The following is a 27,341-nucleotide window of genomic DNA, read 5'->3' as shown; positions in this document are numbered from 1 at the left end:
TACCATGCACTTTTTAACAACAATTAAACATTTTATACTTTTACAAAAATATGGACTTGCACTCATAATACTGGGTTGGCCAAAAAGTTCATACAGAAAAACCTGAACAAACATTTTGGCCAACCCAATAATTACCAAACATTTAAAATAAAACAATATAAGCCAATTGAAAGTATTTGCAATGTTTAAACAATAAGAATTTCAACTCGTATGTAACCTTTTATCATTCCAGGCTTCAAAATCTATCCTTATTTGAGAAACCTTTCCTAACATCATTCAATCCTCCCTTCCCATTCAAATTAATCTCCCCCATCTATTTTCAGATAGAAGTACTTTTCTCCCAATCAATTACAGTATTTGTTAAAGTTAAGCTTGTTTTTTTAGAATTAGCTGTATGTGTATACTACTTGATGGGGACCTGTACTGAATACATTTTTATACCAGCCTTCAGCAGTTTTATGTATGCAGCCAGCAGCCAATAAATGAAATTAAGCAGAATTAAATGAACTGACTAATCAATTTTCGGGGGTCTGAATTCCTCCACAGTCTTTGCTCTTTGGTGTAATGGGTAAATGTATGGGTTCTAGAGTCAAACTGCTTCAGTCCTACTTAAAATGCTTAGCATAATACCTGGGGCATAGGAAGAACCAGAAAAATATTACTATTATACCAAGTGTCTCTACCACCCTAAATAAGACTTGCTTCTCATTCCTTTTGTACCTCATCTCAGCGAAAGGCACTGTACTACGTACCCAGCTCTCCAGCTCTCCAAACCAGACACTGCATGCTTGCCTACTGTGTCCTTTCCCTTAGCCATCATATTCAATGAACCATCAGCTCCTGCTGACTCCAACACATTACAGTCCCACAAATCTGTGTAATTCTATTGACAGCATCATTTTTTTTCATTGCAACATTCCCTTAATGTCCCTGCCTCCTGTCTTCTACCCTCATTCACACACTGGTTTCTAAACCAGCCTACGCTGGTTTCTAAAGCAGAAATATGACGATAAAAACCTTCAATTGCTCCCTTTGGAGCTCAGTCCAAAATCTTTACAATGACTTTCAAGGTTTTTCATAACCTGAGGGAGCTTGCTGATCTCATCAGGCATTAACTCTTATCATGTTCCCCTTCCATTCCAAGCTGGCATACAACTTATCTGCAGTTTCCCCAAACCTGACCCATTTTTCCTCCTCTAGCTCATAATTAATGTCTCACCTTGGACATGACTGATTCCAGGAATCCTTTCTGAAGCCCCAAGTGTGGGTAAACTGTTTCCCTGGATATGAACACATACTACTTTCTTTTATGGCAATATTTTAACTGTCTTTTAATTATCTGCTTATCTGTAAGTCTCCCTCAATGAACTATAAGCTCATTAATAAGAAGTAAAAGGGTGTTTTCAACTTTATATCCCAAGCTTCTTGCACAAAGTAAATATGCACCTGATTACTTGAATTACTTAATAAAAAGAACACGAGACAAGACTCAGTTTTACCTCTTCCACTCCCTAGCTGCTTGACTCTGATGACATCTGACCCAAGCTGTAACATGCTTGCTTTATTCCTTTCTTCTGGACTAGAAATTATCTTGAAAATCTCTCCCCTATAAAATATATGAATTCTTCTACCTGGGATTACTAATTATAACAAAATCTTATTTTAAGGATAACTGACAATTAATGATTTAAGAATATAAAATTAATTTTTTTTAAATCTTACCCAATAACTGCTAGTTTAATGTTGTCTACTCTTCCTTCCCTCTTACCTCTCCATTCAGTGACTGCTCATCACCCTGTCAGAGAGTTTTAGGCCCATCAATTCCTTTCTTCCCCCAAAGATAATTCACTAAGCTCTGTCTGCCTTTCATCAGTTATAACTCATAACTTCAGAAAATTTCATACTCACATATAGAAATAAATCCTCTTTAAATTCTTGAGTTTTCCTCTTCCTGTCCCTCTGTCAACTCTAACCCAATCACGCCAAGAAAATGTTCTATTTTTCTACAAGAAGTCCAGAAGTAACCCTAATCATAGCTAATAATCATAAATAATGCTTGAACGAAGAAAAAAAGAAACTATTTGGAAATGAGGGTAAAACAACAAAAAGCAACAGTTATCAACTTCTAATGTTCTTGAAATGCCAATAAATGTCTTTAAGTGTCTCCCTAAAAGTTATCTTTTTACTATTCCATTCTCCTAAGTCTACTTTTACCTGAAATAGAACAATTATAAATATTAAAGTTTTTTATTTATTCTTCCATTAAAGCAGGGCTCCCCAACCCCCGGGCTGCTGACTGCTACCGGTCCGCAGCCTATGAGGAACGAGGCCACAGGGTAGGAGGTGAGCGGCAGCAGCGAGCGAGCAAGCAAAGCTTCATCTGCCGCTCCCCATCGCTCTCCATCACTCCCATTACAGCCTGAACCATACCCCACCCCCACCCCCCATCCGTGGAAAAATTGTCATCCACGAAACCCATCCCTGGGGCCAAAAAGGTTGGAGACCGCTGCATTAAAGTACTATCTTTAGAGTATTGACTCCTCCTAGTTTTCACTAAAAATTTAGAGTATTTCAACTTCATTGAGTTTAACCAAAAGGAAGAATTTTATTGAGTTGGCCTTGAATTTTAACGACGACAATTCTTTGTTCCTATGTATTCAAATATTCACATGTGTATTCAAATATCCTAAGCATTCAAATATTCAAAGAGCTAACTTGTAAGTGGACATTTAAATCAAAACTCACTGACGTTTTTCTGTTTGCATGTATCCCAGATAGCTGACTCAGAATAAAATAAAATTTCAACTATATTTTGAATGGGAAGACATTTTCTTATAAATAGAAAACAAATTAAAGGAAAAATAAAGTCATTTAAAACATTTTAATCACTAGACTGAAACTAAGGAGAAATGCAAAATATGCTACCTTAAAATCTGATATTTTATTCAGCTATATACTAAAACCCTCAAAGCATCTATAAAAACTAAGCTGTAAACTCTGGCTTTCAGGACACACATGTGTTTTCAAAGTCAAATGTATTTAAATATTAAAGGTTATATAAGAATTAATGTGCAAGAATGCTTATTTGTGAGCAAAATAACCCTAATAACCATAAATTAGTTGAAAATAAGTATTTTGAAAAGAAATATTTGAAAATAATGTTTGTTTGCAGAAAATACCAAATATTCTTCCTATGAGTATAAATATGAATGAGAAATGACTCATAATCCCATCAAGCATTAATAATCACTATTAAAAAGTAACCTTTCTAAGAATATATAAACATATATTTATATACATATGTTGAGAGAAATTTTTAAAAACCAGAATATTATTATATGTAGGTTTACACATTTTTTTTGACACAAGCTTTTATTATGAACATTTTCCTATGATATATATTTTCTATTGCTTAATTTCAAAGATGCTCTTCTTTAGATATATCTTAATTTATTTTATAATTTGCTACTATTGGACAACAAGGAAGATTTGTGATTATTATAAATAAGCTGACATGACTACCCTTACATTTTAAACCCAAGTCTTTAAATGTATCTGGGATTACTCCTTTAAGGATATATAAGTCTTGAAGACTCCTATAAGTCTTGAAAGTAGGATTATGAATGATGACCACTTTTAAAGTCCTTAATAAGTTTTGCTAAATTGATTTCTGGAGAGTTTGCACAAATTAATAGTCCCACCAGACTTTCATTTAAGTGCTCATTTCATAAACTTCTCAGCTTTCAGTTTTATAATTTATTAAGTAACAGTTTCACAGGTAAAAATTGTTCCTTACTATTGTTTTAATAGCCATTCCTTTGGCTACTTATTAGTTTGATTTTTTTTCATGTGTTTTTTATCATTTGTATTTCTTACTTTTGTGTCCTTCAGCCATCTTCCTGTGATGTATTTTTAATTTTCTTTATTGTTATTTATCTGTAACTGAGTTCTGCACAACTCTACTATATTCTTGCAAATACTTTCACAGTATTTCAGAAATCCATCTCTTCAGTGGAAAATATCAGATAAGATGTAATTTTTACATTTGAAGAAAGGCTTCTTATAATTTAGATAACACTATATAAAGCATTTAATTCTCATAAGAAAAAATACAATATAACTATTCACTAAAATAAAAATGTCATAATCAAGAGACTGTTACTTCTGTGAGGTTCAGGAGCTCCTCTTTCCTGTGTATATGTATGTACACACACACTCACTCCCTCTCTCTCTCTCTCTCTCTCTCCCCTTCTTTCTCTGATATAGAGTAGGTATTCAAATTTTTGTTGTACAAATACTTTCACCAGGAAAGCTTTTTAATAAGTTAGAACACACTATTTACTTTAAAATCAGGTTAGAACATCTTATTACCTTAACAACATAAATAAATAAATAAAACATAAGGCCTTTTTCTGGAAAGTTGCAGATATTGACAAAGCACCTGGCTGAAGGGAACTTAATATGACAAGATTTCAAAAGTTAAATTCAAATTAAGGTCTACAGAAGTAGCCCAGAATTCTTCAACAATCAATACTTCCTTTGGACAAGAGGAAACTGTTAACTTCATCACTGCCCTCTGCCGGTGGTATTATTTTCCTTTGATTTTCCCTCCATATACCGAATATTTGCCTCACAAAATTACTCCTGACCTGCCTCTGTATTTAAACTACCACAGCTAAAGATAGCCTAGCCATGTGGAATTTAGTAAGCCTTGTAGGGAAAAAATTGTGCTTCAGTGAAGAGCTCTGCGTTGTTCAGAGTACACCTTCCCAGGTTATCTAAGTGTGATTCTACGGGGACTCTGCACCTTTCATTGCCATTGAACTATCTTACAAATCTCTAAATTGTAGATAACTGATAGCAATGCAAAAGAATTATTCACTATAGATGCAAATAAATTCTGTCAGGTAGAAATTTGACTGACCTCCCTTCCCCACTGCTGAAGGAACCTGTTTTGTGTCCATTTCCAAATTTATTACAGTATTATTGAGCTATAAATGTCCGTTGTTGTTTTTTTTTTAAACTCTCCTTTGATCTGGTTGTAACACCTGCCTGGTTCTCTCATTGGTAATAATGTTAATAAGCTTTAATGTTTGTCCATTTTATATCTATACGAGTCAAGATTTCACTTTTTTTTAAAATTATTCTTTAACAGGCTGAAGCCAGACTACATTTTTCCCTCACAGATCAACTTAGAAATAAAATGATGTGGGCCTGTAGACAATAGGGTTATACCCAAATGGCAAAAATCATTTCATTAGGACCAGCCTGTACCTACCAAATACTTATCATGTACTTGTCATGACCCTGACCAGTTTCATGGGGAAAGAATCCTATAAACAGTTATGACTGTTTGCCCTGTGATATGGTCAAAGTGCCATGGTGCTGCTTGGGAGGGGATAATTAATTAGGAAGGGAGGAGAGAGAAGAGGGAGGAAGAGGAGGAGAAGGAAGGACAGAAGTCAGAGGAAGGTGAAACTAAAACAAACAAAACGTTCTCAGAAAAGTTCCTAAATTCTTACACATTAATGGACAACTGACTTTCATCATTTATTTACAAAACAAAGTAACTGCACAAGGATGATTCCTGTGAATACTATACTGACTACAAAGGATGCAAAAGCTATCTGTGGAATCAAGTTTCTTCTAGAAGGGATGAAACAATTAGAGGAAGAGGCAGGTAGCAAAGACTGATGTGAATTTCACGCCTGTTTTATAAATCAACTCCTAGTGGTTCACTAAGGCTTCTACTTCTCATTTGACCAATATGACAGCTACTATACAGCCAACTTCAAAATCTAAACAGAAAACGCAAAAATAAAAACGCACTTTGAAGACATCATTATTTAAAATATAAAAATAAACTGAAGTAATAATGGTAGCTTTTTGATCCATATGAAAACACAACATTATACATTTTATGTTGAAGTTCACTTGAAGCCCATTACCACCTGAACTACTTCTTATATAATAATTTACTATTTACAAATGAAGATACCACTTACTTAGTTTGAATACCAGTTTCCTTTTACTATACAAGCAGTAAAAAATGCAAAATTTTTTACCTTGTGCTATAAATAAGGAAAACAACTGGTCATCCATAAGGTTCAAGAGATTTCTTTCACTGGCTTCCTTCCAGAATCTGGGACCTTTCAAATAAGCAAGCAAAGCAATTTCCCGTTGCTACTGAAACTGTTTCTGACTCCTAGCATCATGCCATCCAGGAGACATTTCAATCTGGAAGAAGGTAGGATCCTGGGACTAGGTAAAGGATTTACTCCTAGCTTCAGACCCGCATACCCACAAGTTTATAGAGTTAACTTGAAGGAAAATTTAAAGTGGATAGGGATCAGGTGACATGTAGAGAACACGGGAGAAAAACCATAAGCATTTAATGAAAAAAATAATTAACACAGGGTACTGTTTTGGACAGAATAATTAATACTTAAAGTTTGCATTATGTTTCACAATTACAATGGACTTGAAGGTAGAGTGCTTAACCTACACAACAATCCTAACAATCAGGTAAGAATATACTCATTTTACAGATGAGAAACCAATACTCAGAGGTTAACTTGTTCAAAATAATATAGTTTACAATGGATAAAGTTGCAGTCAAAATGTAAGCTTTTTTAATAATTCATTCATTCATTTATTCATTCATTCAGTCTTGGTGTTTCTATGCCTATCTCCTCAATATATTATAAATTTCTTTCCAGTAGAGACTTCGATGCATCATTTTATTTATATAGACAGAAAACTTGCAAAAACTACTTGTTGAATGAATGAATAAATGAATAATTTTACTAAAAAAATAGAGCAATAAAAATATGAGAATGGCAAAGAAATACAGGAGAGTTTTCCTTTACTTAAGTAAAGATCAATTTGAGAATCAACCATAAAACAAACTTCATGATTTGAAAAAGAAAAAATGTTTTAAATATATATCTGCTTTAATACATTTAAACATATATGGTTTATGTGTGTGTAAATTCCCTTAATTACTGTGCTAGATAGAAATTTATATTTTTTATACTTAAAAACATCAGGCTGCATTAATACAATACATTTATGATTTAAACTTTTGCCCAAAAAGTTATAATCAAAATGCATTTGGCAAATATTTCACCAAACCTTTCACTGTGTATGTGTGCGTATCTGTCTAAATGGAAAATAAAGATTTTTATAGTACTTAGTAAGATAAAAAATTCTCTGTGCTACAAATGCAGCATTCTAAAAAGGCTATGTTCTGGTAACTATCATAATCCTTCAGAAATTGTTTATATTATGATTAAAAATCACTGTGCTCCTATATTCCCACAAATAGTTCATATGGTAAAGAAATCAGTAAACTTACTTTTATGCGTAACATCTTTAACATTTGCTCCCCTTTCCGTGCTTGTGATTAAATGTAACATTTTGAAATCCCAAAGTTCTGAGAAAAACATAAATCCTTGTCTCACAGCTGCTGTTTGACTCTGGAAACACATGCATTTTCTTTTCAAGCATCTACCATCAAAATTCCCAAAGGGGTTGGACTGAAGAACACCTGCATCTCTTCATTTAGTTCCAATAACAGAGCCTAAACTCCAAAATTACAAAAATAGAAGCTCTGTTCAGCTGTAGTTACATTTTGCCCCTAATTCCCGTGAACAAAAATGCTAGGAGCATGAAATCATTCAGGCAAGCTCTGTCATCAAGAGGATAAGATTTTTTGCACCAGAAGCCCAGTGGGAACATGATAGAAAACTGGCAACAATTACAGATAAACTACATAGTAAAGTCCTCAGGGAAGAGAGAGGAAATGTAATAAGATAGATGGGTATAATTTTTACACATTTATGCCCAAACCACAAATGTGAATTGTCTTTAATTGCTACAATATATAAGCATTCTTACTCATGTGCCCTGTCAAAAATACTAAAAACATAACTTCAAGGCAATTCACTTAATTCTACATTATGAGGAGAATTTTCTGGAACAAAAAACCATTCCCCATAAATTAAAATTTACAATCTAAAATACCGTCTCCATTTTAAAAACTCCTTAACAATTCATATCCTAACCAACCAACTACGAATGGTCAAATAAGACTGTGTGTGTTTGCTGATATATTTTAATCCAGAAAGAAAATTACCTCCCCAATTTGAAGATGAATTTCCAGAGAACAGAATTATAATTGTGACTTTCCTTCCCAATAACAATGATCAAAAGTTGTACATATCTGATGGGTAAAATATAAAATAACTTTTAATATATGGCAATCCAGTAAAGTTAAAACCTTATATTTATTTCTGCAACTGATTATACCAGGGAATAGAAAGATCAGCTTAAACTGTATTATATTTAAATGACATTTTAAGAGGAACAGTTGTTTTAAATTATTTTTAAATATCCTCATAATCATTTAATTCTATTTTTCTAGTGTTAGGAAGAAATAGTTGTTTTGAGTTTTATATGTCAAAAGCAAATACAGCATGATCATCTTACTTACACAAGTGACTACAGCCAGATACTTTAAGAGATTATCATCTTTAATAATGGTGAACCAAAATCAATTAGATGAAATTTCATAGAAGAGTGACATTCTTCATGTAAATTCATATATTTATTTAGATTATAAAATACAGAAAACTATCTTAACAATAGTTTATGTGAAAAAGGACTCTAATTTCCAGTAGCACATATGCTTAAGACAAATATTAACTAAATAGAAGTTCACTATATATACGTGGAAAATACACTCTCTACTTTGTGCTATGTGGAGGATTGTGTTAAATTTTATTTATTTTTTAATTTATTATTTATTTATTTTTGGCTGCCTTGGGTCTTTGTTGCTGTGCACAGGCTTTCTCTAGTTGCAGTGAGCAGGGGCTAGCTACTCTTCAATGCGGTGCACAGGCTTCTCATTGCGGTGGCTTCTCTTGTTGCGGAGCAACGGGCACTAGGCACACAGGCTTCAGTAGTTGTGGCACACAGACTCAGTAGTTGTGGCTCTCAGGCTCTGAAGCGCAGGCTCAGTAGTTGTGGCACACAGGCTTAGTTGCCTGTGGGAACTTCCGGGACCAGGGCCCGAACCCATGTCCCGTGCATTGGCAGGCGGATTCTTAACCACTGTGCCACCAGGGAAGTTCTTTTGTTAAATTTTAAAAGGGACGTTTTCAAACATGTAGTGAAAGTATGGCAATGACTCTGAAGGCAAATCATATGGGAAGAAACTAAAATAAATTTATTATGTTTAGCCTGGACTATTCAGTTTTTTTCCAAAAAAAAAAAAAGCTTTTGTGGAACATCTACCATATGCAGAGGAGAAAGAAGGAGCAATTAAGTTAGTGCTAGAATTTTCAGCATTAAGAGGTAAGTAGTGCTATTAACTGAAATTGAATGATGGAGTATAAAATGGGGTGGGGGAGATTACACTGAGTTTCATTTTAAACATGTTAGGCCACAGGAAAATATCCACAGGGCAATGGTCAAGAGGTGGCTAAAATTTGGAGTTTGGATCTCAAAAGAAAATAAATGGACAAAGAGATATATGGTTGGTTGCTAAACACACACACACACACACACACACAGTGTTGATGAAATCATCCAAATAGAAGAGGGCTGGTGACATAATACCAGGAACAACCTATATTTAAGGCACAAAGGAAAGAAATGTATTTGAGGGGGTAAATGAATATGGTTCAGCAAGGAGAACCAAGAAACTACATTGTTGTAGTGTCCAGGATTGTGATCCTAAGCTTTTACCCTATAATGAATGATGTAGAACAGGGGTCCCCAACCCCTGGGCCATGGACTGGTACCGGTCCGTGGCGTGTTAGGAACCGAGCCGCACAGCAGGAGATGAGCGGCGGGTAAGCCAGCAAAGCTTCATCTGTATTTACAGCCGCTCCCCATCGTTCACAGTACTGCCTGAGTTCCACCTCCTGTCAGATCAGCGGTGGCATTAGATTCTCATAGGAGTGCAAACCCTACTGTGAACTGTGCATGCGAGGGATCTAGGTTGCGCGCTGCTTGTGAGAATCTAATGCCTGATGATCTGAAGTGGAGCTGAGGCGGTGATGCTAGAGCTCAGGAGTGACTGCAAATACAGATTATCATTAGCAGAGAGGTTTGACTGCACAGAGACCATAATAAATCAATTGCTTGCAGACTCATATCAAAACCCTATCAGTGAGTGGCAAGTGAAAACAAGCTCAGGGTTCCCACTACGCACTATGGTGGGATTCTGCACTATGGTGAGTTGTATAATTATTTCATTATATATTACGATGTAATAATAACAGAAATAAAGTGCACAGTAAATGTAATGCGCTTGAATCATCCCCAAACCATCACCCGCCCCACCCCCCCGCCCCACACTGGAAAAACTGTCTTCCATGAAACGGGTCCCTGGTGCTAAAAAGGTTGGGGACCACTGATGTAGAAGACAGGAGACTCCTGAGTCAGACAAAGGACTTTATTACTCATGGCACAGCAAGCAGCATGATTATCAACATATGTATTTGTATCAGTTCTCTTTGCCCCCAAGTTCCACAGAGGTAACAACAAAGACATATCCAGATGGATGTCTGCACATGCAGTGGAATGCATTATAAGAAATGAATCCTGCACCTGAAACTAACCCAACATTGTAAATCAACTATACTTCAATTTAAAAAAATAGAAGAAATGAACCCCGAGTTGAGGAACCAAATCTTTTATAATGGGCAGTAAGCATGCCTTCCATTGGCTCCAGAGGGACACTAGATCTATCTCCCAAATACTGTTCACTATACAAATATCCTTTAAAAGATAGTCTAGAATAAAGAGCTGTCGGTGTCTCCATTCACAAGATATACAAAAACGCAAAAGTCATCAGATGTTATCTTTTAATACCTGAAGGCCAAGAAAGACTAAGGTTTCAACAGAAAAGGTACAATCATACACAAATGCCAATGAAACATAAGATAATAAGTTTTGTCAGGTATATTTAGGGCTGATATATTTTTTCATGTCACTTATAAGACTAAGAAATGGAAGTTACAGTTCAACAAACAGAGGACCTCATAGTAATCGGACCTAACAAAGAAAGATGCTGTTAGATATTCTCTCCAATGGTAGATACATATATAAGGAGAAGGAAGAGGAGGAAGAAACGTAGGGAGAGAAGAGGGAAGACGGTTAACATGTATTAAGGACTTACTATTTATCTGTCAAATACATTCATATCCTTCACTATCTGTCAAAAATGTCCATTTATTCACTCATTCAACAAATGATTTCTCAAGCGTTCCATATGTGTGAGGAAATTTTAGGCACTGGAGATAAAATGATAAGCAACCAGTGACAAACTCTGTCCTCACAGAACTCACTGTCAAATGGTGAAGACAGACAGCATTCAAATCACACAACTACATAAATATATACTGTCATTAAGTGCTATGAAAGAAACGTACAGTGAACTATGAAAATGAATGTAACAGAGATACCTAATCAAATTGGGTGGTGGGGGGTAGGGGAAAGGCAGCATCAGGGCTTTCTTGAAGATATAGTAGTTGAGCTAAGATCTCAACACTAAACTGAAGTCAACAGGTATAAGGTGAAGGGGTAAGGATAGTTTTAAGAATCCCAGACAGAAAAAAAAAGGCATATACAAAAGCATAATCACAACTGAGAAACTGAAAGAAGGCCAAGAGATCTGAAGCACATAGAAAGGGGGGCATATCAAAAGGACTCCTAACACTGACTTAGAAATTGAAATGGATGGCCTATAAGTTCCTTTGTTCTAAGTTGATAGTATTTTGTGATCATTTTATATTCATAAATAGCAGACACCCTAAAATTTGTTTATACATTAATAACAGGATTAACAAATACTAAGAACTTTTTAACAAGCAGAACCTGCTATAAATCATAGGCAAAATATAGCATATGAAAAAGAGCTAAAGTTTATATTTAAAAGAGAAGGAAAGAAAAATGTTTACAACCTATTTTAAAATATTTTACATACATCAATTATAGTCACCAAGTGCTTCTATCTCTGAAGGAGCCAAAGAAGAATCTATTTTCTCTATTTATCTATACAAACATAAGAAACAGAAGTGTCACTGAACGGTTCCTGTGAATAGTAACCATGAATGAAGAATGTGGGCTGGCACACTGGACTCCCATAGGAGCCTTCAGCTCCTTCACTGTAATCAGAGCCAGTCAAGCAGAGAAAGTGATCAAGGGGGAGGAGGGAAATGTGCAAAGGGAGCTGCTAAGACTTCAAAGACAAAACAACGCTGTGACATCATGGAAGTGTGGCTCTTTTGATAGTGCTTAATATGAAGTAAAGAAAGAGATCCTCAAAGTTAAGAATGTGCAAGGCTGGGTGGTACAATGTTTAGCAATATGGATCCTAAAAATAAAAGACAAAATGATAAATAGCCTAAGACAGTGGGAAAATGTTATATAGTTAGAAGCCCCAGATTCAAGTTCAAAGTCTGACTTGTTCTGCGCCTCTATTTCCTCCTCTGTAAGACAAAATAACATTTGCTGTGCTGAACAGTCTTGTTTTATAACAAATAAAACAATTTATATGAAAGTGATTTTTAAATTGTAAAAAACTGTTTTTATAACAAGTTTTACTAATACTACTATTTCTTTCAGTCAATTAATACTTAATTCCCATTAATAAAGCTGTCCATTCCCTCACATTCTGAAGTCAGAGTCAGAAAACTCTGCCTCTTTATCCTAATTAAGCTTCTCTCAAAACTCACTTCCTAATATAATATCCGCAACATTTTCTGGTCCCCACTTTTAATATTCCCCTTCAATTTGGGAGCATATGCACAAAGGCAGCTGTCTTCCACACATCATGCCATGATAATCAGAAGCCAATTAGAATGATCACCAAACTCCTCTAAAATACACAATTTGCCTCAAATCAGTTAGCCAATCACTTACTACTCCACATTCCAAAACCTCTCATTCAAATTCTATAAACAAATGGGAAAAGCTCATTAACAACCTCATCTGGATGGTCTGTCTCTAAAAAAGACAGCAGGGATTAATTGTGCTTTCCTTTCATTGTTCATCTAGAAGAGTTCAACTACCCAGCATCTTTTTTTTTTTTGTAAAGCCAACATCAATAAAGACTCGTGTTCTATGCCATTTCCCTTAGGTGCTCCAGCCTCAAAAAACAAAGAAAAGCAAATGCAATCATCACTTACTTGCTCATACATTCACTAAATATTTGTTGATATCCTACTATATGTGGGATATTGTTCTAGACACTAGGAACACAGCAGTGACCAAAAAAGACAAAAATTCCAGCCATAATGAAGCATTAAATTCTAATAGCAGGGAAAAATAAAACCTAACAAATCAGTAACATGTATAGTATGGCAGAGTGTGATAAGTACTAAGAAAAACTTTAGAATAGTGGGTAAATGTGTGTGTGTGTGTGTGTATGTGTGTGTGTATGCACATATATGCAAACAAGAGAGAAAAAATCTTTTATATACAGTGATCAGGAAACAACTTGCTGAAAGCATGATATTTCAGTAAAATCTTAAAGGATTGTTAATAAATTATTTCCTCATTTAAAATTTATAATTTATTCATACCATCAGTCATATATACACACACAGACACACACACACCTCCAATTTTAAATCTTATTACAGGAACATAAAATTAGTCAATATTACTTTAAAACTGGCTTTGAAAAATAATACTTATGCGCTCTCTCATAACCATATCATAAACACCTAAGCCATGAATGTGGGTGGCAGTTCCCAAGATGGATGGAAAATTTAAATTTAAAAATACCCTAAATAAAGCATGTGACTGTAGTTTAAGTAAAAACACATTACATTTTAGGATTAAAACACACCCAAAGGAATATTTTCAAAGCACCAAATGCATGATCACATTAAAATTTTACATGCAAATCCATAAGCATATCACTAAACATCACACTAAAGTTGAAGATTAGGTGAATTTCCTTAACAGTAAGAAAAAAACTTTTTCCTAGAAATATCGTAGGTACAATTTTTTTATAGTAGTTTACTTTTAGACCCATGCTATAAAGGTTAAAAATGCAAATATATATTTGAGACCCTAGATATACATTTAAATTACAAAGAATAATACGAATATTGTTATTAGAAAGATCAGATTATTTAAACATGCTTGACTCAGTTCATTCTAATTGTGTATATGACAAGACAAAAAATGAAGAATCCCTGTCCAATTTAAGAATATGCAGTAGATTCTAATAAGCTTAGTCCCTTCTTAGGTATCAAAATTCTAAGCAGATGGTCTGGTCATTCTAATAACATTTTAATGATCTTATGATTTGAAAACAAAACCTACTGAAAACTACTATTTGGATAATTATATAACAGAGTTTCTCAAACGGCATATTTAAAGAATATAATTAAATAGGCATTAAAAACAGCATGATGTTGGGACTTCCCTGGTGGTCCAGTGGTAAAGAATCCGCCTTCCAATGCAGGTGAGGCAGGTTCGATACCTGGTCAGGGAACTAAGATCCCACATGCTACGGGGAAAGTAAGTCCACGCACCACAACAGCTGAGCTCACGCGCCTCAACGAGTGAGAGAGCCCACATGCCCTGGAGCCAGCACACCACAAGCAGAAGAAGCCCCCTGCGCCACCAACTAGAGAGAAGCCCACGTGCCGCAACTATGACCTAACTCAGTCAAATAAATAAATAAATAAATAAATAAATAAATAAATAAATAAATAAATAAATTGGGGGGGCGGAGCATGATGTTTATTTAACCACCAATCCCTTCTCCCAAAATCCGGGGTAGGCAAACCACATAGGCTAAATCTCGCCCACTTCCTGCTTTGTGAATAGAGTTTCACTGGAACACAGTCACACCCATTCATTTACATATTGGGTATGACTATTTTTGTGTGCTCTAATAGCAGAACTGAACAGCTGAGACAGAGCCCATATGGCCCACAAAGCCTAAAAGGTTAGTTATCTTGCCTTTAGTAAAATGTTTACCAGCCCCTACTTTAAAGGACTGGTAAAATCTTCTACACATAGGCACAGTCTTACTTGGGTACTGGCCTCATCCTCACAATTTTTTCCTTAGGAAACCACACCCATCCTCATCAAGTTGAAAATGTCTTTTTGAGGAGTATTGTCTTTAAAGGCAAGCTGACTCAGGGGTTCTCAGACTCACCTTTCAAATACTAATTTCTAGTTTCTAGTGTGGATGCCATTCAGCTGCAAATGCTACTATAACAAATTCTGCTTTCAAGTGGTTTTGCATCCATGCATATGTACACTGCTTCGAATATTCACCTCCATATAGTCTCTGTGTAGTTAATTACGAATCTTTTCATGGTTTCTACTTTGAACTTAGTGCAGTCATGCTTAACATATTTTCTATAAGTTACAGTTCTAGTCACATAATGTTAACTGAGCTCTACTCTTAGGCAGCTATTTGAAACCACCTCATTGGCCAATTAATTCTAAAGAAAAAATTCAGACTCCTGACCCTTTTAAGAAATCTGTTTATAGCTAACTTATTTCTAGCATCATGGTCTTGGCTTTACCAACTACATACTAACTGAACTCATGGCTGACAACAGGCTCTATTTACTATACCTTCATTGATAGTTCCAGTATCTCCTCTCAATATGAGAGATGTGGATCTGCTATTATGGTGTGAATAAAATGGAACAGAGTCTAGGCAAAGTGCTTCTAGAAAAAAATTTAACTCTAAGAAATAAGAGCTTGACTTCTGAGTTTTTTCCTTTATTACAACATCAATATCTTTTCCTTTTTGTAAAGGCACAGAAGGCCCAAACACCTAACTTTACCATGGCAAACTATGGGTCACAAAGTGCTACTATCCCAAGAAAAATATTTTCTCTTTGCAATGTTTTAAATTTCTTTTACTCCTTTCTATGTATTACATGATATATTTAAAAACTCAGTTGGGTTTAGTAGTAGTAGTAGTTGAATCTGAGATTAACTGTTATACATACAACTGAATTATCTCAATAAAAGAGAGTAAAATCATTATTGTTTGTAAACACATCATTTATCAAAAATGATATAAAATACTTCATTTGAATTTTCAAAGAGCGTAACTGCGGAGTGTATCCCAATGGACACAAATGAAAAAGAGAGGAAGAAAGAAATGGAGGGAGGGAGGGAAGGAGGGAGGGACGAAGTTAAGGAAAGGAGAGAAGGAAAGAAAAAAAGTCCAATTTTAAAAGTCTTGCTGGAAAAGAAAATGCAAATAAGTGAATAATGATGTACTTACCGGAACTGTGGCAGTAGTCCATATACTGTGGAACTAGGGCTGTGAAGGCTATTAAATCTGGAGCTAAGAGAGATTCTGGCTTTCTACTCTCATTGAGCCACCTGCTGCTATGAAGGTCTTTAGTGTCAGAAGGACCCTGAAGCAATGGAATTAACTTCTCTTTTCCACTCTCACCTGAACAGAAATATTTATGAAAAAGAAACTCTTATCAAATAAAACATAGGAGTACCCCGAAGATGTTTGATCTTAAAGTATACTAACATCATAATATAAAATTTCAGTTTATACTTGGTAATTCTAGCAGAACATTTAGTTATACTCTAAAAAGTATGACTGATAAAATTAAAAGCACTTTTAACTCTTAAAAGGTTGTTTTAATATTTAGCTAATGAATGTAGAACATGTTCAGAAAAGCTTATAAAATAAAACAACATGAACACACTGTATTCTAAATATTCAATGGAATTTGTACCTATTTAATCTTATTTAGACATTGAATTCACACTGGAAAAAATTAAATAACAAACAGTTTAAGGAAAATATTATGAAATAAAATATTGGAAGGAAGGCAAAATCAATTACAACATTCAGTTGAAAAACAGCTGGGTTTTCTGTTTAATTTCATTATACTAATAACATTTTAATTTAATTTTTAAGTGTCATATATATCTATACCTCCTATCCCCCCCCAAAAGTGTAAGAATAAACTTTCCTTTAATATTTCCTCCCTCATAACCATTATTAAAACTATGCAAAGTTTTTTTCCTTAAATAAAAATTAACCTATTAATGTCAAGAAGTATCATCCTGGCACAATTAACAATTTTTTTCAAGTAAAAATAAAAAAATTTAAAATCTCTGATTCACAGGAACAATGAGTAAATTCTTGTTTCAGTAACGCTCCTTGTAAAACGCACGGCCAATTCTCCTACACAGGCAATAAAGTTTTACACGGTCCAGCTGCACATACCTGGGGCTTTGGCACAAATTTTTATGGATCCCATGGTCCCAGAGGCACATTTGACCAATGATGTGCTGCAGTACTTCAATTCAACATTCTGGATTGAGCCCTCAAGAGTTGGCAGGGGATTCTTAGATTTCACACCTAATAAAAGAAAACTGCAAATGTACTAGCCGATTGAATTTAAATAATTTTTATACTCCTTCACCAAGGCATTTAGACTTAATTATACTTTAATTATCTACCTCCGATGTTCTTACAGTAGTTGTGTCAGGCTTCACAGTTCAGTTTAGGAGTTAAAAAGATGCAATTTTAAAATAAATGGGCTGAACCTGCATAACTATACTTATGCAAATTTGAAACAAATATTTGTTTAAAAATCAGGAGACTAAAAAATCATATTTGGTTTTAGAACATAGAGTAAGATTTTCAATTTGATACAAATTTAACTTATAAATTGAGTTTCATTTAGGCAAAGACATTTAATTTAAGCATGAAACTTTCTATGTAAACAGCCTCCTCAAAATATCTTGGCCAGGTGGGGTGAAGAGAGAGAAACAAGATAGCTCAAAACAGCTCCTAAGTTAAAATACAATAGCTTATAAGCAAAATTGACATCCCATGTGTAGCTAAAAGAAACTAAAGGGATTCTATATCAATTAACAAAAAAAGTGAATATTAACATCTCTACTGTATGTTACTTGCTGAAGAACATAAAAGCATAGAAGGGAACAATTACCATGACATAAATGGTAGGGAAAACTTAATTCAAAAAGGAGAGACTCATTTTGGCCCTGAAGGGTAGGTGAGAATTAAAAAGGCAGAGAAATCTTAAGAACATTACACTAACATTATTGCAAACCACTAAAATAATGATAATGATGATGAACTCTAATCAACTAACATTTACTGGAGGACTTACTATGTGTGATACACACATCTCATTCAATCCGCACAACAGGGCTGTGATAAATATGTTATTGTTATCCTCATTTTTACAAACTGGGATATAATGGATTAGAGGAGTTAAGTAATATTTGCTCAGTCCTACAGCAAAGAGAAAGAGCTGAGGTGTTTAACACAATTTGATCCTATCGCAGAAAACTTCACCGCTCATTTCACCTATATTCATGAAGAATGGCCGCCTTTTCCCCATTCCACATTCCAATCAAATATATATTATCCTTCATATTTGAAACTCCTTTAAGGAGAACTAAGTATGAATAATTAAGAAAATCATGAACTTTTTATGACAGACATATTAAACATTACTCTAAAATCTTTGATCTCAAACTCTGGTGCATTCAAGAAGCCCCATAGTCCTCCAAGAGTCTTCCTGAGATGTGGCCCAGGAACCTGCAGTTTAACTAACACACTACATGGTCTGCCAGTAGTTAAAGGACATCATCTTGAGAAATACCTTCTCACATAGTAATCTTTACTTCAGAAGGACCTATAAATTTACTGATTCCTATTTGACTGTTATATAAACATGTATCAATTGGTTGCTATTCCCCAATATTCACCACCTGTGTTATTTCCATTTGCAGTGGTACCTATTATCCTCAAAGCAGGAGTCTAAATGCTTTGTATTTATACATTTTTCTATGATTTTATCAGTTTTTATCAAATTCTCAAAATCTATGACTCAAAAAACTTAAGAAGCAGTATTTCAGAAAGTTAAATGATGCCAACTATACGAAATAAACATAGCAGTAGTAGTAATAACAGTTGTAGCAGTACTACTAGTTATAGTACCTAACACTCAATGACTAAGTGCCATGCACTATGCCCAGTTTGTTATTTTTATTCATCTCAAAAGAAAAAAAAAAAAAGGTAGCTATTACTATTCCACTTTACATTCAGGAAAACCAAGGTTTAGAGAAATAAGGATTTTGCCCAGGCTCAAGTCAGAAAGTGGGCAGGTGTGGTTCACTTTTCTCTTCATAAGAAAAGAAACTGAGTTACCCTGCATATTTAACATCTACTGTGGATACAGAAGTTATAATCAGTGGATAATTTACGCTGCTCCAATCATTATGTTAAGTGATGAGAGGGATACAAAATGGAATAATACCCTCCTCTAACTCTCAAGTCCCCAGAGTCAGACTCTCATTCTATGCCAATTTTTTGAAAAAACTTAAAGAATCTAGATAGTGATGAGCAGACAAGAGCTAATCAAAGATTCTCTCAAGAGGGCTTCCCTGGTGGCACAGTGGTTGGGAGTCCGCCTGCCAATGCAGGGGACGCGGGTTCGTGCCCCGGTCCAGAAGGATCCCACATGCCGCGGAGTGGCTAGGCCCGTAAGCCATGGCAGCTGGGCCTGCGCATCCGGAGCCTGTGCTCCGCAACGGGAGAGGCCCACGTACCGCAAAAAAAAAAAAAAAAAAAAAAAAAAGAAAAAGAAAAAGAAGAAGATTCTCTCAAGGGTTACTGATGGTGTTAAGAACCAAAAGAATTGAATTAGTTCTGGTAGATGCAAAAATAAATATGAATAGACAAAAATGGCTTTTTAAAAAATTATTTTATAAGCTGCTTCTTTTACAGTTTACACCAAGTTTAGGACTCTACCTTGAATCTGAAATGATACGTCTTTGTTAATATCTAATGCATGCCATATATAAGACTCTTATCAGAAGAAGTTGCCGGAAACCTCTTCTGATCAGAATCACTTATACATATATAAAGCATCTTAGTTTAGACTAATACTATCAAGAAATTATTTCACTTTTTATGATCATTACATTTCTCAGATTCTAAAAAATATATTTATTTGTTTGTTTATTTGGCTTCATCGGGTCTTAGTTGCGGCATGCAGGATCTAGTTCCCTGACTAGGTATCAAACTGGGGCCCCCTGCATTGGGAGTGAGGAGTCGTAGCCACTAGACTGCCAGGGAAGTCCCTCTCAGATATTTTTAAACTTGTTTTAGTAACTAAAACATCCTGCATACTTTCTCCTTAAGAAAACTTTTTCAAAAAGTAATTTGTTTTTAATGGCTCAAGCTCAGATTTTTTAAAAGATAATTATAGTCATCTTTTGATAGACTTCAACAATGGAGGAAAACTGCTAGTAAAAAATAACCTCAGTAATGTAAATTATGGGCTTTGGATGATTATGATGTGTCAATGTAGGTCCATCAATCGTAACAAATGTGCCCCTCTGGTAGGTGATGTCAATACTGGGAAAGGCTGTGCAGACCAAGAAGGAGGCAGAAAGTATATGGAAAACCTCATATCTTCCTCTCAGTTTTGCTGTGAACCTAAAATTACTCTAAAGAAGAAAAAGTATTAATAAAAAATAATTTAAAAATAAACTTGGTTTCTTTCCACTCTACCATCAAACCAAAATTTGTAAAATACCCCAAACATAAGCACTATGGAGGTAGAAAGGAGCAGAGTCTTGGCATTGCACAACTCAGGGCACCATTCACATTTTTTTCTGTCTACATGAATGCAACTTCCTGAAACTGTGAAAGGAAATCTCCTGTTGGGAATGCAATATGGTGAAACAAAAAGACCAAAAGCTCTGAAACTGAAAAAGCAAGGCTTCAGATACAGGTAGCATTACATATCTAGTAGTTATGTGCCTTAAGGCAAGCCACTATTATTGTTCCATGTGGAGGCCAAAATACTACAGTTATTGTTCAAGGTATTTAACTCTGAGAAATCTGCTGAACTTTATACAGAATGTAATTTAGGGAAGAGGTGCAAAATGTTGATAAGATGTATAGTCAGCTGACATGAGTCAATAGGACAATCACAAAGACAGTGACAATATCTTACATTTGAAATAATGACTTTACAAAGCACTCTCATGTGGATTTACTCAAATATTGCTGTCATATTCTACTAGAGGAAGGAAAGAGGAACTCCCTAAGGCACTGCAATTGAAATACAATTTTACATAGTATACACTTTCAATGGAATAATCTAAAAATAATAGTGAATTTTTGTAATACAATTTAATATAAAAAAATGCACTGTTACTTTTTCTCCTTAAAGTATTTTTCTGAAAAATATTAACTCTGAACACACATTCTTAGTCCTGTGGTGAACCCTTAGCTCAGATTCTTTTTACACTGCCTTTCTTGCCCGACATAATTCTCCTGGCCTCACAGACACGTTAACCCCCCTGTGTTCAGTAATCAACTTATGATCACTCTTATAATTATCATCCATAAATCAGAAGATGAAATAATGAGAATGACCTGTAATCTGTGTGGAAGTAAAAGATTAAGGAGTCAAGCCATATGTAAGTTTAGCTCTGTTTCCTCCTTAATTTTTACGGGCCTAAACCAACAAAGAAATGAAAATGAAAAGATAAGCACTATATGTGCAACTCTCAAAGAGGCAAGAACTGTCATCAAAATTTCAGAAGATGGATGCTGATGAACAAGTAACAACAAGATGACTTAGAGAAAAGTGCCCGTGCGTTATTAAACTAAAAAGCAAGTTGATCTGCAATAAGCCCTGGAAAGATAAGAATTAAAGAAGCCAGGCAGTTCAGAGGGCAAGAATGCAGATGAGGCTAAAAAGATGAGCAGTGACTGAAAGTCTATCTAATAACCACACAACCTTTGTTTTAATTCGTGAAGCCATGCAACTACCCCACACTCATCCTGGCAAAACACTGAAGGGTTCACGCTGGAGAGGTTGAACCAGAAGGACTTTGAACTAAGGTATAATACCAAGGAAAAGGCTGTATGCTAAAAATGGGAGATTGTTTAAAAATCTATATAAAATAGATGTACTGAATAATGAAATCTCCTTTTCTTTTACTCTCTAGGGACGCTGAATGCCAGAGTTACAACCTGCAGGAAAGAAATGGAAGGTTTTCTATCTGTGAAAACTGGCCAGTCCAAGAAAAAGGAACCAGAGATACTCATAACTGATTATCCCCAAACAACAACCACAAAAATGAGTAAGTGTCCAATTCCCCTACAATAACACCAGCCATTCAATAAGCTCCAACCTCACACATAGGTTCCCAATTAGTTATTTAGTATTTTATTCTACAATATGAGGGCTCATCAGAAACTAGGTATAAATCACTAACATGAAAAGTAGAGATAAAAAACAAACACAGAAAAGGAACTTGGGGTAAAAAGATAATGCTGGGAACAGAAAACTTAGGTAATAATAATTATATTATTGTATTATACTTACTACTACTACTACTACTACTGCTGCTGCTGCTGCTGCTGCTATCCTTGGACGGAGTACAGAAGACACTAGAACAAGAACAGCATGTTTAGCTGAACTTTTCAAAGAACAGAAAAGAGCCATTAGAAATTAAAAACATGATGTTAATTCTCCTTAAATTAATATAAAAATAAGAAAATAAAGGTGAGGAAATCTACCACATAAATTAAAACAAAAAATCCAAAGAGATTGAAAATGGGCCAAATGACCAAAAAATGAAAGGATCAGCATTAACAATCAAATATCTGAAAAACAAAAGTTCTAGGAAGAACTATTAAAACAAAATGGAGAAAATAATCAAAGAAATAATTCAACAAGGTTTCCCCAAATGAAGTACATGAGTTTCAAATTAACAGGGTGCACCACATATCCAGTGCAACAAATGAAAAAACAAATATCAGGGGTAAAGAGAGAAGCTCCTAAAAGTTTCTGAGATAGAAAACAAACAGATGCATAAAAACAGAAAAATGTTAATACATAAACATACAACAAACAATTAGAATGGCATCAAACTTCTCAACAGCAACACTGGAAACAAGAAGACAACAAAGCAATGCTTTTTAAAGTCTGTAGAAAAATCATCCCAACCTACAAATCTACATATACACTCAAACTACCTTCACATATGAAGGGAAAATAAAGATGCACTCAAACATGCCATATCTGAAAGAAGTTTACTTCCTTTGCTAGAAAGACAGCTACAGAACTGTGCTCTACCAAAAAGAGGAATAAATCAGGAAAGAATAATACATGTGATCCAAGAAACAGGGGATCCAATATAAGAGGAAAGGGAATTCCCAGGACAATGATAAAAGGAAACTTCAAGACATCTGTAGCAGGTTCAGAAGGAAAGAGAGATTGAAACAGGAGGAAAGTACACTAAAAGAATAATGACTACAAAAATTAAAACTAGGGACTTCCCTGGTGGTCCAGTGGGTAAGACTCCACGCTCCCAAGGCAGAGGCCTGGGTTCGATCCCTAGTCAGGGAACTAGATCCCACATGCATGCCGCAACTAAGAGTCCACATGCTGCAACTAAAGATCCTGCATGCTGCAACTAAGACCCGGCACAGCCTAAATAAATAAATAAATAAGGTATAAAATACTTTAAAAATTAAAACTAATTGTCTAATGCATCTGAACATACTGAGAGAAGACATGCTTCTCTAAGAATTTGGGGGAATTAATATTAAGTACATGGAACACTAATGAAACAAAAAAAGGCAGTTATTAACTCCAAGGATAAAAGTTGCATAAGAAAAAACATTTAAAGGTCGTATACTATAATTCATACATACACAGTCATAATATATTAATACTGAATATATATTTAAGCAAAAGCTGTGACATAATTAGATGACTTAGGAGAAAAGAAGAATAGAAATACAGACAGCGAGTATTGGCCATAAAAGCTAAATCTTCTTGGTAGGCGAAATAATGCCATCCCGCCATCACTCAAGATGCCCATATCCTAATCCCAGGACCTGGGAATATGTTATCTTAACATGGCAAAGGAATATTAAGGCACAAACAGAATTAAGGTTGCTAATAAGCTAATTTGAAATGTGAAGATTATCCCATACTATCCAGGTAGAACCAATGTAATCATCAGGGTTCTTAAAAATGAAAGAGGAAGGCAGAAGAAGAGAGTCAGAGAAAGACATGTCATGACAGAAGCACTACCACAGAAATGCAATCTTCTGGCTTTGAAGATGAGGGATGAGAGCCACAGACCAAGGAATGCTGGTGGCCTATAGAAGGTGGAAAAAGCAAGGAAATAAATTCTCTCCTAGAGGCTTCAAGAGGAACAAAGCCCTGCTGACACCTTGATTTTAGTGAGACTCATTTTAGACTTTAAACTACAGAACTGTATTAAAATGAACTTATGTTGTTTTAAGGCATTAAGGTTGTTGTAGTAGAAAGTATGTTTACAATATCTAAACATGAAAGATAAGAAAATTTCAATATAAGCATTTTATTTAGAAATTTAGAGGTAAATATCTAAGAATGAGCCGAAAATGAATGCCCCTAAAAAACCAGTGAAGATTATAAGGGCCCACAGAACTGACCTTTTTGTTACAAGCCTTACAAAACTATAATTTAATAAAATAAAACAAAAGGTCATTCAGGACATTCAAGCAGCCAGGACTCATTCTAGATACACAAAAATAATAAAATCATAGGATAGTGAACCAATAGTAAAGGTTTCTGTAGAGGGAAGAGGTAAATTCTTTTAAAATACACATTGAAGGAGTAGAGTTACTAGGGAACGTTATACAAAATAGCAATAGCAAAGAGCTTCTAAATGGTTGATATTGTAGTAAAAACGAAGCATTATCATTTCAGGGGAAGAATAAAAGGAGAAAGCAAAAGGAGAGGAAGATTTATCACATGAGAAGAAGGTGGAAGTCTTAACAAGAGCAGCTGGGCAGGCAAGAACAAATAGGTGGACCAAGAAAGCTGGTTAGTTCCGAGGCTCAATAGGGGGCAAAGACTGCAAATGACCTCCTACGATAAGACATGCAAACAGGAGACAGCAAACTTTAAAAGGTAGTGGTTGTTTTGTTATTGCTGTTGATGATAATGATTTTATTGTTTTTAACATGGAAAAGCAGATGAAGTGACAGCCTAGGGCTAAACCAAAATATTTGGGTAAAAATCACTTAATATTTTGAACAGAATATAAAATATAACCATTGAACTATAACCAATTAAATGACAGAAAACAAAAAGTAATCTCAAAAGTATAGCTCACAGTGATAATTATGTGATAGAATTGGACTATCACAAGGAACATATTCACAAGGAACAAAACACAAAGTCTTCTATAGCAAGAGCTTACTTTTCACTGTCCCACCCTCACTGCAATCCCTGTCCATTCTGCTGTAGTTTCCAGCAAAAAGAGAGTCAACAGGCATTTACTAAGTATCTACAAATCTGGTTCTCTGTCTTTTTTTAACATAAACAATGGCAAATAAACATTTGACAAGTAAAGATTCTGCTTCATACTGACAGAATGATGAAAAAGGTGCCCTAATTTAAAACAATATATTCTGCCACCTAGTTTATGACATAACTCTTAATGTAAATATTAACAAAATAAAGTCTGCTTCTAACTCTAAAATTCCATGAATCAGAATCTCGATCCTACATGTCGTTGTCATACTAGCCACGTACATTCCTCGAAAACTAATTTGCAGTATCAATAAGAATTAACCTGCTCTTCTTCAAGATTACTTAACTTTGTGCTACGATTACAGGTGAGGGAATTTAGACAGTTCTGGCTATAAGGAACTAGAAAAATAAATCTTTTCATGTGGAAGGGGGCAAAGCCTGGTTAGAATACTGAAGAACTTACAACTTCTGGACATAGTCTAACAAGAAGACTTCAGTAACTCATTTAGACTTCATAGGCTTAAAAGAAGAGAATTCCAGATAGCTTACCAAAGTACCTCAATTATAAAAGATGTTCAAGAACAAAGAATTTTCTTTATCCTTGACGTCTTCACTACCAAGTATGGAAACTAAAAAACTAACATTAATGTTGGCAGATCATATCATTAATTTCTTTTCCCTTAGGCTGCTTTTAAAGATTTATGCTTGTCCTTAGCACATTGGGGTTTCACCACAACGTATCTACTTAGAAATTTAGGTTTATTTTTCCTGTTCGGGATTTATGATTCTTAAATCTGAAGATTCACATCTTGCATCAATTTTGTGGGGTAAAAAAGAAGTCTCTAAATAGTGCCTCTCTCCTAGTTTCTCTTTCTGAGAGTCTTATTAGACCTATACAGAATCCTCTCATTCTAGTGACCAGATCTATTGACTGGTATTTCACATTTTCATCTCTATTTTCAGTGCTGCATTCTGGATTATTTCTTTATGTCCACCTTTAAGTTCACAAATAGTGTCTGTAGCTATGTCTAATCTATATCATTCATTCAGTGACTTCTGACCTTCCTTTTAATTCTCTAGTCCTTATTGACAATATCTATGCCTCTCTCCTATTTTCAACTCCATCTTTTACTTCTTTAATAATTTTAAACTTAGTACTTTTATACTCTTTTTCCAGTTATTATATTACTGAAATTCTAGGAGTCCATATTGTTCACTGGAGGTCTGTGCTCTTGGGGGATTATTTTCAAGTCGTTGGTAACTTGGGATTCTGGGCTTACATTTCAAAAGGCTTTCTTTTTTAAACACACTGCCAGAATTAAGGGTATTTGCCAAAGCAAATATTTGTGTTTACTATTAGATACCCAGAGATGTAACCAGTCCACCCAGGATCACATTTTAAGTTAACTTATTGGTTTGATGGTTCCTAGACCATGAAGAAATTAAAATCTGAGTGCTGACAGGACTGTGGTTACAAATTCTCAGGGAAAGCACCCTCCGTCTTCCCCATCAAGGCCAAAACAAAGAAGCTTCTTTGTTAAAACAAGAGTGGGGTAGACTTTTAAAACAGTCCATCTTTCCACTAGTCCTTAGAAGTTATGAGCTTAGGGAAATGGAAATCACGTTCCAATTCCTCCTTTCTTGTCCCCACCCTGTTCTGGTGATTAAAAGCCAAGCCCACTGGTAACTGAGGTTGCCACAGCCCATTAGGACAGTCAAAGCATGAATACCTGCTTCCTACTCTGGTTTTTCATTTCCTCCTTGCTTGGGAACTTTTTTTTTTTTCTTTCTTGCAAGTTCAGCAGTTCACTTAGAATTATACGTGTTATACATTATCCAGCATGGGTGTTCGTAAAGGAAAGGATTTCAGGTTAATTAGCATACCATGCTACCAGGCACAGAAGTCACATCACGCTATGCTATACGTTTCTTAAGTAAATATACCTCATAATTGAATTTTTTCTCCCTAGGATTTCATCCATGATAGATGAGGAAGCAACA

The 27,341-nt window shown here is 35.0% G+C and overlaps 1 protein-coding gene across 1 annotated transcript in view; it reads right to left on the bottom strand.

Annotated features, from left to right (window-relative positions):
• The window catches only part of VPS13B (vacuolar protein sorting 13 homolog B), a 798,623-nt gene that overhangs the window by 543,419 nt on the left and 227,863 nt on the right, over positions 1-27,341 (bottom strand). The window contains exons 18-19 of the mRNA XM_060287492.2: positions 17,252-17,386; positions 16,283-16,456 (exon numbers count right to left, since the gene is read on the bottom strand). Of these exons, the coding sequence (XP_060143475.1) occupies positions 16,283-16,456; positions 17,252-17,386 (309 nt within the window). The remainder of the gene's footprint in view (positions 1-16,282; positions 16,457-17,251; positions 17,387-27,341) is intronic.

This window comes from Globicephala melas, chromosome 17 (genome assembly GCF_963455315.2).
Source record: "Globicephala melas chromosome 17, mGloMel1.2, whole genome shotgun sequence".
NCBI lineage: Eukaryota > Metazoa > Chordata > Mammalia > Artiodactyla > Delphinidae > Globicephala > Globicephala melas.
The sequence above is the reverse complement of the archived record's forward strand: the minus strand, read 5'-3'. Positions and strand labels throughout refer to the sequence as shown.